The 13,822-nt window shown below is 40.4% G+C and overlaps 1 protein-coding gene across 2 annotated transcripts; it reads right to left on the bottom strand.

Moving 5' to 3' along the window:
• Positions 1–13,822, bottom strand: klhl14 (kelch-like family member 14). 2 transcript variants are annotated; one of them, XM_056738401.1, is made up of 9 exons: positions 13,328–13,822; positions 11,916–12,819; positions 9,615–9,736; positions 4,929–5,018; positions 4,267–4,345; positions 3,888–4,078; positions 2,631–2,789; positions 2,321–2,478; positions 1–1,154 (listed from the first exon to the last, which is right to left on the bottom strand). In XM_056738401.1, exons 2-9 carry the CDS (start codon positions 12,794–12,796, stop codon positions 1,014–1,016), a joined length of 1,821 nt encoding a protein of 606 aa, XP_056594379.1. In that variant the 5' UTR covers positions 12,797–12,819; positions 13,328–13,822; the 3' UTR covers positions 1–1,013. The 2 variants fall into 2 exon arrangements, with proteins under 2 accessions (XP_056594379.1, XP_056594380.1); XM_056738402.1 differs by lacking the exon at positions 13,328–13,822 and having other exon boundaries at positions 11,916–13,002.

Here is a 13,822-nt window from a genome sequence, read left to right as displayed (position 1 = left end):
TTGTTTTATTTTCATAGACTAAAATGTAAAGAACATAACAGGATTTGAGAATAAATCCCATGAGCACAAAAATGTTCCACTGCAAGCGATTATTTACAAGGATGAAAGAAAAAACCCTTTTCCTCATCAAAAGGAACAGCAAACATCAGTGCAACAAATTCAGATTTCTTAGAGAAACCAAAACAACTTCAATAATTCGTGATTTTGACTATTTTAAATGTGATTTCTTTTTATAAGGCCGATAAAATGGGAAAACTGTCTTAATAAAGAAGACCGATACTTAAAATAGGCACTGTGAGATATGACATTTTAACAAACAATGATGTTCCCACAGCATAGCACAATAAGCTTTCCACGTCACGCCATGCAAATATACCACATGGCAAGTAAAAATAAGAATATAGTGATTGTTCAACCAATAAATAAAAAGTGTCTGTGTTTAACTGAAACATCTTTTTTTAAATTGACATTTATTCCCCTTTCATCTGTACAAATAACAATGTGCGACTTATGGCCACAATATCTAACAAGCAGACATGATGTGATATATATTAAATAGCTAGTCTACAGTGTACACACAATTGTGATTTTTGCTCGCAAAAACATGAAGCGTTCTTTGTCAACCCACTTGTCACCACTGTCGTTGATCGGCGGTTTGCACAAAACACAAAATACGTATGGAAGATCTATCCATTTGGTCAAAGTATGCGTGCCGTGTCAAGCCAAAATATTCACGATAAAAAAGATGGATTGAATAGGAGCAGTTGAATGTCAACACACGTGAGCATCAAATACGTCAAGTTGATGATCGTATCAGTTTTAAACTTTTATGTATGAAAGAAACAAAGTGCTCTTGTCCGACCAGTAAAAAAATAATCTCTACAGCTCATCAGCTCCTGTTGAAAAGCTGCCGGCGTTCATTTGAGAGAGTCCTCTCGTTTATTTTGTTTAGCGATGGGCTTTCCATCCCGATGGCGTCTTCCTCTTCACTGCGCTCTTCTCCTTGTGTGCAGTTATTTGTTGAATGGCAAACAGGCCGGCAATATGACTGTAGCGCAGGCCGGTCCGGCTAAAGGTTCTGCCACTTCTCCTTCCATTTCTATCCATGTGCTCTTCTCTGGACTGTAACAAATGGTGGATGACTTATAGGCCCCCTGAAAGAGAACATTACTCGTGACTTACTGTACTCTCATTCTGTCAGAAAGACATATTTTTTCAAGATATTTACATCTGTGGATTTGTTGTGAAACTGTCTGTGAACGCATCAAAGTACAGTTATACAAACGCTGAAAATAGGTACAGTAATGTGTGTTCATTGTTGTAAATGATAGATTATATGATACATGTTGAGATCGAGTGCTGCAATTTCCATTCATGATATGACAAATACTAAAATGAATGATGTTATTGTGTATTATTATTTTGTACAAAAATATTGGAACTTGGCTTCTTAAAAATGTATTTCAATCTTTGGGGTGGCCGTATTTAGTCGATACTAATGATATCAAGGATGTTCACAGATTTTTTTTATTTATGTAGAAATGTTTTATGTAGAAAACAGCAAATCACAAAAAAATCCAACTGTGTTTATACTGACTGGGTCACACGCTTTTATTCAAAGTGACCTCCATTCGAGCCATACATTTATTTGATCAGTATGTGTGTTTCCTAGGATTGAAACTGTGATCTTTGGACTTCTAAGATAATGCTCTATTATTTGAAATTTTCTGTCTCAATAAATAGGGAGATATTAGACCTTGACCACACTCCAAAAATTCTGGATTATTTTAAATCCATGGTTGCGTGAAAGAGACGAACCCGATTGATGGTTAAATGAACCTAGAAAATATTTCAACAACCCATGGGTTCAACAACACTGCATTTTCGGTTAAAATAACCCAGCGTGAATTCTATTTTAACCATTGGTTGGGTTTGTCCCTTTTGACCCAACCATGGTTTGAAATATCCCAAAATTCTGAGATCCATTCCAGAGTTTGGTTAAATCGATTGTTTTCTGAAAGAATGTCTTGCATTGTTGTGTTTTGCCCACAGGGGGCACTATAGTCAACATTAACCATTACATTTGAAATTGATGCATTTGTCAGCAGCAACTTAATGCACTCAATTCATATCTATTACAAGTAGGTTAATTCCTGAGATTCAAACCCATGACCCTTGTGCTGCCAACAACCTGCTCTACCAACTGAGCTACAGGAACCGATTCTCTTTACGGTTTTAGAAAGGGTTCCCAATCAAGATAGAATTTCTAATACGTGTGAAGAATAAATGAAGACTTCAAGAATCAAGCGGTAATGTTTACCATGCTCCAGCTGTAGCCCCCGACCAAGTAGATACTATCATCTAGAACAGCACATCCAGGACCGCTACGTCCCTCCAGAATGGGCGTCTGCAGAATATCCCACTGGTCTGCTTTAGGGTCGTAGCATTCGACCAGCATCACATCCAGATGAGAGAATCCTGCACGCAGAATAGCAGTGTCACTCACAACGTGTCTCGTTTAGCAAAGTGTTACGTTTGGGATTTAATTATTGAGTGTCACTGTACTTAATAATCAAGAACTGTATTGATTGGTGTTGTAGCTGCTGAGGTTTGAGTTATAGCTGAATTACCCTTTAAGTGATTGCCGCCAATAGCGTAGAGGCGATCGTTCATGCCTGCGAGAGCGTGTATGGCTCGCTTAGTGTTCATGTCTTGTTTCCGGGCCCAGACGTCCATTACCGGGTCGTAGCAGTAAAGCCAGGACACGTATTCTCCATTGTGTACTCCGCCTGAGTCAAGACATTCACAACGCACGATTCAATATGAGAAACATTATTCTTTTAAAAGTGGTTTACTAATCGCTTACACAATTACTTTGAGCTGAAAGGAATATTCCAGGTTGAAGTTGTTTTTAATAGCATGCATTAAACCGCCGCACTATCAGACAGATGTCGCCGAACATCACATCTGTTACAGCTCTAGGCTTTGTAAATCCTTTAAAAAAAAAAAAATCTCACAAAAATTAAGGATACAGAAAAGTAGCCAATCAGAAACGCTCCTCACTTGTACGTTTGTAAATGGAGACATCGGATTGGCCAATGTTTTGTAGGGTGAACTTTCAAAAGTCGGCCACTGTGCAAAGCTACAACAGAAAATAATCTGATTAAAAAAATTGGTGTAGACAGAATTAAACAAATTCAAATTAATTAAGCCGCGGTCACACTTGACTTTTCCCTCCATTGACTTCCATTCATACGCATGCGAATGCGACAATGATATTTCGCTGCATAGCAAAGTTCAAGTTTGGTGAACTTTAACCTGCGAATATGGTCACGTGAGTGTGCGAGACCAATAGAAGATCAAAACTTCACAGTGTGTCACTTGGAGGAATCACACCCGCCCATTTTTGCACCACCGTATGAACGATCTTTGCATGCTCAGTCAAGTCTGACAGCGGCTTTAGCCAAATGATAAAATAGTTACAAATTCTGTTCACGTTAACTTCCGGTCTGTGTTTGGTTATATTATAACAATAGATCTTATATTTCATTTATATTAATTTATGTTAATATTTTGTTGCATATTAATTCCATTAAACTGAAAAACTACTCATCAGTTATTGATTCTTTGCGGAGGTCTTCCAGAAGTTAAGTTTGGACCACATAATGTTGGTTTGTGTTTTTGACAATTTAATTGTAAGTGGATTCCTGTCAACTCAAGGTTTGTTTATGTTTACATGTCACACATGTGATTTATAGAGCTCAATGTCGTTTTAAACCTGAAATATTCCCTTACAGATCTGCCGTTGATAAACACACATCTTAGTCTTCGTGACTTGAATGTCATCTGTGACTAATTCACTGTTTGCATGAGTGTTATCGTCAAACCTGAGATGTATATTTTCCCGTTGTGCACGGCGCCCGCGTGTGCAGCCAGCGGCTGAGGAAGAGACGAAACGTAATTCCATTCGTTTGTCTCAAGGTTATAGGCTTCAACGCTAGACAGATAACCTGTCTCGTTCCTTCCCCCAACAACGTACAAGTGCTTATCCAGGCAGCAAGCGAAGAAACTCGCTCTCCTGAAACAAAGACATGATGAAAAGATCTCTTAAAATCCCTCATCGTGGAGACTGTTTACAACAAACATGCCCGTAGCAGCCCGGAGCCAAAATTCATCACGGAGGCTTAAGAAATAATTACAGTCATCTTTCCAGCTCGTGTTATGAAGGGCTCTCATTATTTCATGAATCATAAGTCAGCGTCGTACCTTTCCTGCATGGGGGGTAGTTGAATCCAGCTATTGAACCTCGGGTCGTATCGACTGACGAAGTTAGTGCTGTGCTTGCCTGCAAAGAGCATTTGTATTAGATTGATCCTGCTCTAACATTTCGGGCTGTCTTGAAAGATAACATTTGACATTTTTTTACAGGTTAAAAGGATAGTTCAACAAATGTCATCATTTATTCACCCTGTAAGAGTTTCTGTCTTTTGCAGAGCACGAAAGAAGATATTTTGAAGAATGTTGGTAACCAAACAACATTGATCCCCACTGACTTCCGTTGTTTGGAAGCAAGACATTTCTCTAAATATCTTCTTTTGTGTTCCACAACAGTCAACTACAGGTTGTGAATATCATAAGAAATTGTATTTTGGGGCGAACTGTCCCTTTAACGGGTTGTAAATAGGACTGCACAATATATTCACAAATGTGCATTTTAGAATGTGGCAATAGTTTGCAAAAACACCATCAGATTTCTATGTTCTACAAGATTAAAACATGACTATTTTAATCTCATTTGATTTGACTGCACAACCTTAAAAGCTTTATCATATTGCATTATTTAGAAAATTATAGCTCGTGATTTCTTCAATATTGTGTTTTATTGTTAGCGATATTTGTACAGATATGAGATTTAATCAGAAGTTTACCATTAGGGTTCCACTGGTCCTCTCCACCCAGTAAAAGTAGAAAGTTCTCCACTTCAACCACACAATGATGGGCGCTGTTGTACGGCATTACTACAACACAGACAAAACCAAAACACATCAGTGGGTCGCTCCGGTAATATCCAGTCAGACGCTAAAAAACTGAACTAGATATCAGACAGTTTCATTGGCCAATGACTGAATTCAACAGACATCAAACCGTACAAAATGAATCAATGTATTATTATAGCAAAAGTGGCAAGTTGATTAGCATTTGTAAAACCACAGTTGGTTACATCATGGTTAAAGAGGCAAACTCAGGGTCGTTTAATGGTTATTACTGATGTAACGATTCACTCAGCTCACGATGCATTTCACGATTCTGATCTCACGATGCGATTTAATCCAAAAAAATTTGGACAGAATGAGTTGAGGAAAATTTTAAATGAACAACTTCCCTCTATTTCTCTAATGCTGCACAAAATATATTATAAAAAGGTCAGTTCTGGTCCTTGATTCTGATTGGCTGAGCCGAGTTCTAAGCCGTTATAAAATACCCAAATTGATAACAGCTGCATTACATAGCCTAATTATCACTTAATTTACTTTATTTTATGAAACCTTGCTACGCATATGGAAAAACTCCGCTTTGTGTCGTGCCTCAATGCCCTTAGCTGTGGTTTACAATGGTTTAATAACACATGAAGAGTTTGGTTCCAAAATTAGATCAATCCGTTTTTTTTTCTTCAAAAATCATTTTTTTATAATGTTGTCATGTTTTATTGTGTTTTATTGTGTTATTTAGGTGTATTTTCTTAGTTATTATGACTTAAATCCAAACAAACCAACTGCAGTTTGATTGATTGAAAAAACATGATTTTTGAGTTATTTCATTTTGGAACCAAACTCTTCAAATGGTCATCTTGGTAATGGTATGTAAAATAAGTTCACATTTCATGTTAGTGGTCATTTGTAGGATCTTTTTGCCCATTGATTTGTTACGTGGTGGTCATGTTTTAGCCAATAGAATAGCTTTTCCTCTGTTGAACACATTCACTATCACGTGTAGACGGTGGCAGGTGTAGATGTGTGGCAGAAGGCTGATGTGCTGTATTCTTTCCTGTCTGTCTCCTCTAATCCGTCAGCGACTGCAAAAGTGACCCCCAGTTGAAATAGAGAGAAATGGTGGTAGGGTGACAGTCATAATGAACACGATCATGTTCACTCCATAAATCTCCGTCCCGTGCCCGTGCGGCGTAAATCAGTGGTACGCTGAGAGCCACCTGTCTGCCTCCATCATTCATTTCCACTGTCACATCTCCACCGGCTGATGGATCACAGTTGCTGTAAAATTAGACAGCCTTGAATCTTGCTTTTCTCCAATTGGCCTCTTCTACCGCAGTGGGTCTCTCTCTCACATCTAACCAATTCAACTCTGTCTCGCTCACCAGGGTGGGTTACTGTACCTGTCACTGACTCAATGATTCTCATTCTGGAGGCCGCTTGACATTTACAGCTGCAGACAGACACACGTGACGTGATCAAGAGGTCTGAGCCTTTATATTATTGATCATATATCTCATCTACACAAATGAATGAAGAAAACATAGCTCTGAATTCTCTGATGCTGTCTCTTATCTTAAATGCAGGGTGGTCCAGACATTCAGAGTAAGCCAGTGTTAGATTCTGCTGTTATTCACTGTAAGAAGTGTTTAAGAGATTTTTGAAAAGCATCTTTTTGCCGTTGAACTTTAAAATTAAAAAGTATTTTGACAATATATTTCACACGAAAATCAAGAGAAAGTCCTACAAAATTAGTCTATATTTTGCTTAAATAAGTTTAGAATAATAACCTTTCCTACTTTGTTCTTTTCCTTTTTTTGATTCTCTCTTTCTTTCTTTCTTTCTTTCTTTCTCTATCTCTTGCTTTCTTCCTCTATATCCTTCTTTCTTTCTATATCTCTTTCTTTCTCTCTCTATCTCTTTCTTTCCTTCTCTATCTCTTTCTTTCTTCCTCTATCTCCTTCTTTCTTTCTCTATCTCTTTCTTTCTTCCTCTATCTCCTTCTTTCTTCCTCTATCTCTTTCTTCCTCTATCTCCTTCTGTCTTTCTTTCTTTCTTTCTTTCTTCCTCTATCTCCTTCTTTCTTCCTCTATCTCCTTCTTTCTTTCTTTCTCTCTTTCTTTCTTTCTTCCTCTATCTCCTTCTTTCTTCCTCTATCTCTTTCTTTCTCTATCTCCTTCTTTCTTTCTTTCTCTCTTTCTTTCTTTCTTCCTCTATCTCCTTCTTTCTTCCTCTATCTCTTTCTTTCTCTATCTCCTTCCTTCTTTCTTCCTCTCTTTCTTTCTTTCTTATCTCTTCTTCTTCTCTATCTCTTTCTTCTTTCTTTCTCTATCTCTTTCTTTCTTTCTTCCTCTATATATCATTTTCTTTCTTTCTTCCTTTACTTCAAATCTAAATAAATGATCACATTAAATCACAGTTTTCTGTAATGCAATGAATTAGGGAATGGGAGGCAAGAATGATTAAATGTCATTTAAAACGACAGAATTTAACATTTAATTTCGATTTGATTATGAAATCCAGTTATTATTAGATTTATAAGATAAAATAACAGTGCATACAGGACTTAAAGGTCCAGTGTGTAATGTCTTCAGAGGTGTATAAAGAGCTCATACAATGAAGCGTATGTTTTCATAACCTTAGAATGGGCTTTTTCTATCTACATACAAAGCATGGAGCGAGCAGTTTGTTGCAATTCGCAACCTTGCCACTAGATTTCACTGACTGGACTTTTAATAAACAGTATTATCTAAACTTTACCACTGAATAGAAACATTCATTCCCATAAGTCATTGCACAAGGGCTCCACTAGGTGTCAGTCAGCACACGTGGCAGAAAACCAGAGAAGCAGAGAGACGCAGTCATGAGAGCCGTCCTAAATAGTGCTGATGAAGGTTTTAATCAGTCGTCGTTCCCCCCCTTTTGGGTCTCGGCTCATTGCAAAGTTATGATTGAATGTTAATAACCTGCACACCCCAAACGACATCAAGGGGGTGCTGGTGTGTTGAGAGGATGATTTCGCAGTTTGGTCTCTTCGCCTGGCCATGGGCCATTTGATACTCGACGTCTGAGGCAGAAATAAAGGACATTACACTATGACCTTATGAGTGTAAGTTATATAGATCCAGATGTAATTCATTAATGGATGTTTTGCGGCCTGCCGGAGTCGTGCGTGCAGGTTTGGGTGAGCGAGGTATCTCTGTAGGTCTCGTTCCTCAGGGATGCAGTCATCGGTTGGCTGAACTCATTTTTTCAGCTATAAAACAAAACGACTGCATGCTGCTTAATGTCTTCTGTTTTGCTCTTGGAAAGCAATAGAAACTACGCAGTCGTTTCAATTATAACGTTGTGTCTTGGCTTTGAATCTTTTAGACTGGATTCAGTGTTTAACTCTGTTTATGTAGTTTCAATAGATTATAACTGTATTTTTGTTAGGCTTCTTCTTGATGAGACTATGTCTGCAAGTGCATTTGGCATAAACAGGCTATTGATATCCCACAAGCCACCTGGTGCTGTCATACATATAACTGTTTCAAATGACACAGAATGATTTACAGTCAGAAAATGATTGATCATGAACTACCTCTAAAAGTGTATTAATAGTATTTACAGCTATTTTAAGACACAGATTGCAAAAAGCTCGTCGAAATAATCACTCAAGATTTGCTTTTTATTTAGCAACTTCTTTTGACTGAATTATGCAAATGAGTAAAAACCATTGAAACTAATTGCTAAACAAATCGCATAATTGTCCCAAATTATTGTTTCCAGTAATTTCACATGTTCCCAAAGTTTCAGAGATTGTGTGGTTTTGAGTTTTGGCAACCCATCCCCATAGGAAATATACTTTTTATGTCTCACTTGTTTCACACCGACAGCAATGACATTATAAATAAAGAGCGAAAAGAGACTTTTGTTTAGATTTCTCTTGAGCGATCAACAGTATTCTCACCTGTCTACAATATATGAACTTTTTATACTATCATTCATTATATTATTATTAATATTAGATATAGACATTTTAACTATCAACAACTGAGACAGTTGAGAGTCAAATGAAACTGAGATGTTCATTTTTATTACTAATTTCCTGATGCATGTATTACATTATGATGGATTGAATGGATGTAAACTTATGTGAAGAAATATTTAATAGCGATATGGAAAACTTGTTTTGAAGAGTTTACCATTACCACACGTTCACATGATGATGTCGCTCCTCATAATTCACACACATTGTGACCAATTTGAACAATTGAAAAATTCAGATTGTAATTCGTCATGACTAAACGCAAACCACCGCGGGTTCCTTCCCCGCCAAGACGAACGCCGTGCCCTAATAGAGCAGTTCAATAAGAATACGTGTCATCGTCTGATGATGAATCTTCACAAGATCATTAGATTAAAATTAATCTCGCCGGCACGCTTGTGCATAAAGACAGAGGGAGAAAACAGAAGCCAATCCAGGCGTTACAGCTCCACAATGGTGTGAAGGCAGTCACGCTCTGATTAAAAAGTTACATTAAAAGTGATAGTGATACATCATTACCTCTCTGCTTCTCGGCACGGGCCGGCGCAGGCAGGGTTCGATATGAGCCAGAGAAGGGAAAAGAGCAAAGCACTCACTTGTGAGGATCTTCCATGTCTTCTTTTCGTCGTCGTAGTACTGAACCAGATTACTGGGGAGGCGGTCTGGACCCGGGGGCAGGCCCCCAACCAACAAGAGCGTCCGTTTGTTTGAGCGAATCCTGCGTACACAAAACCAGACTCATTAGCAAGTCTCTTATTAGCCGCTGTTAGTGCATAGCGCTTACATATCCAACGATACACCACGGCATGGTGAAACATGTTGAATGCAGAGAGAGAGGTAGAGAGATAGAGAGAGAGAGAGATAGTGAGAGAGAGAGATAGAGAAGAGAGAGACACAGAGAGAGAGAGAGAGAGAGAGAGAGCGAGGCAGATCACCCAAAAATAAATATTATAAAATAAATATATAGTCATTATTTACTTTCTATATGACCTGTATGACTTTCTCTCTTCTGCAGTACACTTAAGAAGATATTTTGAAGAACGTTGGCAACCAAACAACTCTGAACTCCATTACCTTCCATTTTACTAACATAAAACCACTGAGACATTTCTCAGAATATCTTCTTTTGTGTTCAATAGAACAAAGAGTCATAAACAAGTTTTGAACCACATTAGGGTGAATCATTTTATTTTTGAGTGAACTGTCCCTTTAAATTGTGTGAGTGTGGTTTAGTAATGAAGGTTTTGTAGGTCCTCTAATGGAGAATGTACCAGTGCATCACGACACTGAACTTTGATCTCTTATTATTGTTAAACACACATGTAATTGCCCAACATCAGTTCTCAAATGATTTCAATGGTGCTTGTGACACGTACAGTTATGAATGGTCAACATCTACAACAGGAAGATCTCGCATCATTTTCCATTCATTCACATTTCAAGTTCACTCGTGATGTGCTTTTCCACAAACTGTTGTGGCTGGAATGTTGACAACATAAGATCCAAACAGATGCTGACAGGTCTAGCCTCATTTCATCACGCTCTCATCTCATCCTATTGGTCAAAGCCGTGCATGTGACTACTGTCAACAGTAAAATCACCTGCAATCCTTTTAATCCTGCGTCATGCTTTAAAGATTCAAGGAAACATAAGTTATGCATCAATCATGCGAGAGATTTAATTAAACAAACTAGTTTGATATCAATCAATAATACAAACTCACGAACAGGTTTAAAGACAACAAGGTTTTCCATTCTTAAGATTGAATAAGTGCTTTAAAAGCTTGACAACATCCATTCAGTGCGAGTGTTTTATTTTATGATCCCACAGATCAATGTAATTAAAGTGATAGTTCACCCATAAATTACTATTCTGTCATCATTTACTCGCCCTCGTGTCATTTCGAACTTGTATGACTTTCTTTGTTCTGCAGAACACAAAAGAAGATATTTTGAAGAATGTTGCTAATCAAAAACCACAGGACCCCATTGACTTCCATTGTATGAACATTTCTCAAAATATCTTCTTTTGTGTTCCATCATATACAGGCAATATACCACATAAGGGAAATAAATGTCAGTCATGAATACTAGATGTGCCAATACATTGATTTCATTAAATCAAATCCCCATTCAGGTCGTTGAATCAAGATCTGGCAAACACTGAAGCGGTTCTGTGATGATCAAATAATAACAGACGACAAACAATTGATCATCACCGCCAATTACATCCACGCTAATTCTGTAAGCAGATACATTATGATATACTCATTAAACCTTTTGCAAGAAGATCTGCATTTCAATCCAGAACAAAAAATACTTTCCAAAAATTGATTCCGGTTTATTCCACGGTCACCTATTCCTGCTAATTATCCCATCTGCAGACTGCAATAACACAATCACGTCTGCAGTACGCAAGCTTGCAACAATGCTGAGATTAATCAACCCTGAAACGGCACTATGAGGAATAGTCCAGCATCTCACAGATAAGAGCAAAAGTCTGAACAAATATGGAGCAGACATCGCTAGAAAATGTAATCCGGTTCTTCCCCAAAGCAAAATGCAGAGATCAGTACATGATGTGTGTATGATGACACCTGTCACGTTTGTACTGTTTAGCATATGGACGCGATGCAGGATTCCACATTTAGCTTCTTTCTATATGAGGTCCTACATCATCTCTGTTGACAAATATAAGACACAACTGTCTAAGATTCAAGTCAGTTCTTGGCTCTTCAACAGAATTCCTGCATTCTTCTATTTCTAAAGTTTTGCTTAGTCTGGGTTAATTGCGGCCTCAGTATCATGTATGAGTTAAAAATGTGGATTTTCTGAAAAACAACAACAACAATGAAATACTGTTGATCTGATGACTGGAGAGAACAGAGAAGTGTTTACCTGCTGGCTGTGGTTTGTCTGCAGTGCTGTCTGAAGGGCATCAGGTGGTAGTTCATGGCATCCATCAGCAGTTTCTGGCACACCGGGTCGCTCCTCATAAACTCCACCGACTGCACCCTCTCCACCAGCTCCGGGGCCGGGATGAGGGCGAAGCGCAGGCGCTTCATCAGGTCGGGCACGTAGTGCATCCTGGGCTCCCTGTCGTGCTCCAGCCACAAGACGGACATCTGAAAAAGGGCCAGCTCGGACTCAACGGGCGGCGGCAGGGCGTCCAGCATGGCGCACATCTCCTCGAAGTTCAGCAGGAGCACGTCCTCCACCAGGTACTTGTTGGCGAGCTTCTTGGTCTCGTCCAGCCCGTGCAGGGCGGCGATCTTGCAGATCTGCTTGTAGTTCTGCACGGAGATCTGGTCGTTGAGAAACTGCACGCTGAGCTTGGTGATCTGGGGGACGTTGAGGATCTTGCTGACGGAGAGCACCTCCTCCACCGTGTCCAGGGACAGGGTCACGTTGGCCGTGTAGAGGTACTCCAGCACCAAGCGCAGACCGATGGACGAGCACCCCTGCAGCACCAGGTTGTTGATGGCGGAGCGCGGGCTGGGCAGGAGCTTGTCGTCGGGGGAGGACGACGGGGTGCCGCTGCTGCCCTGGTCCTTGGCCGCCAGCCCATCCTCTCTGTTGAGCACGTGCGTGGAGAACAGGGACCTGAAGTACTGCGAGCAGGACGCCAGCACGGCTCTGTGGCAGTGGAACTGTTGTCCCTGCGCGGTGAGCGTCACATCGCAGAAGAGCTGCTTCCTCCACAGCAGGTTGAGACCGTGCAGCAGAGTGTCGCTGTGGGTCGGATCAAACGTGGAGGTTCGGTCACCCGATCTGGACATGACTCCGGGGCTGCGCGCACCTCCTGCGAGTAAACAAAGCCATTGGCATTTCTCATCTATAGCAAGTTCGTTCTCGTGGCGCGCGCGGTAAAGCACATACGCGTATGCGTCCGTGAGATCGAGCGACACCGGCGGTAAGTTCGGTTGGAAAACGCAAACCTCACGATAGACGCAAACTTGCCTCGTCGTTCATTCCGCTATCCGCACGAGCCGTAGTGTTATCTGGCCAAACACCCCCCCCCTCCCCGCCACCACCACCACCACCACCACAACACGACGACGGATAAACGCGCGTTACCCCGATATGCGCTACGAAAGCAATTAGTTTGTCTCCCGCAACCATCGTCGCCATCGGATGTGCGGTTGCGCATCGCGTCTGTCGTGAAAACGCGAGCACGACGCGTTATCGAGCCGGTCGTACGAGGACGAGCTGACAAACGGCAACTTATTTCAAGCGGCGGCTGCACATTGGCGCACCGCGCGCGCCCGTGCCAAATAAGATGATGTTATAGCAGGCATCCGAAAACTTACCTGACTTAACGCAAAGTGAAGCTTCAAGTCCTTCGGCGCACTTTTCTTTGTTCTTGTCCGCTCCTTGATGGCTTTTCTCAAAGTCTATGATGGACGGATGAGAATAATAAGCACTGGTATCCACTCATTTGATGCCTGTTTGTCCCTCTGATCATTTAGGTTTGCCCAGAATTAACGGAAAGAGCTGTGCGTGAGTGCGAGAGGAGCCGTGTGCTTTCTCCAAGAGAAGAAGAAGAAGAAATATACGTGTGACAAATTATGCTACCAAGAAACAACACATCATTATCCTTGGGCCTGGGGCTCAGTGAGTCGTAACGAGAGTAATAGGAAATCCACGGTCGGGGAGAGAAACGGACGCGCATGGCCGGTGGAGAGAGACCGCGCAGGGGTATGGATGCTGGAGAGACTCGCAAAATTATGGCTCAAGGCTATTGTAAAAACTGTCGAGCGTAAATGACTGCGATTTCAAACATCTATGGAAAAAAGACGAGAGGA

Source organism: Triplophysa dalaica, chromosome 23 (assembly GCF_015846415.1).
Source record: "Triplophysa dalaica isolate WHDGS20190420 chromosome 23, ASM1584641v1, whole genome shotgun sequence".
Classification (NCBI taxonomy): Eukaryota; Metazoa; Chordata; class Actinopteri; order Cypriniformes; family Nemacheilidae; genus Triplophysa; species Triplophysa dalaica.
This window is presented reverse-complemented; position numbering and strand designations above follow the sequence as displayed.

What these genes read in the sequence shown, in the direction of transcription:
- klhl14 (XM_056738401.1), bottom strand. Translation starts at nt 12,796, where the DNA reads ATGTCCAGATCGGGTGACCGAACCTCCACGTTTGATCCGACCCACAGC. An exon ending in GACATGGAAGATCCTCACAA is followed by an intron (nt 5,019 to 9,614) that starts GTGAGTGCTTTG and finishes TCTGTGTTGTAG; the next exon opens with TAATGCCGTACAACAGCGCC. An exon ending in CTACCCCCCATGCAGGAAAG is followed by an intron (nt 4,079 to 4,266) that starts GTACGACGCTGA and finishes TCTTTGTTTCAG; the next exon opens with GAGAGCGAGTTTCTTCGCTT.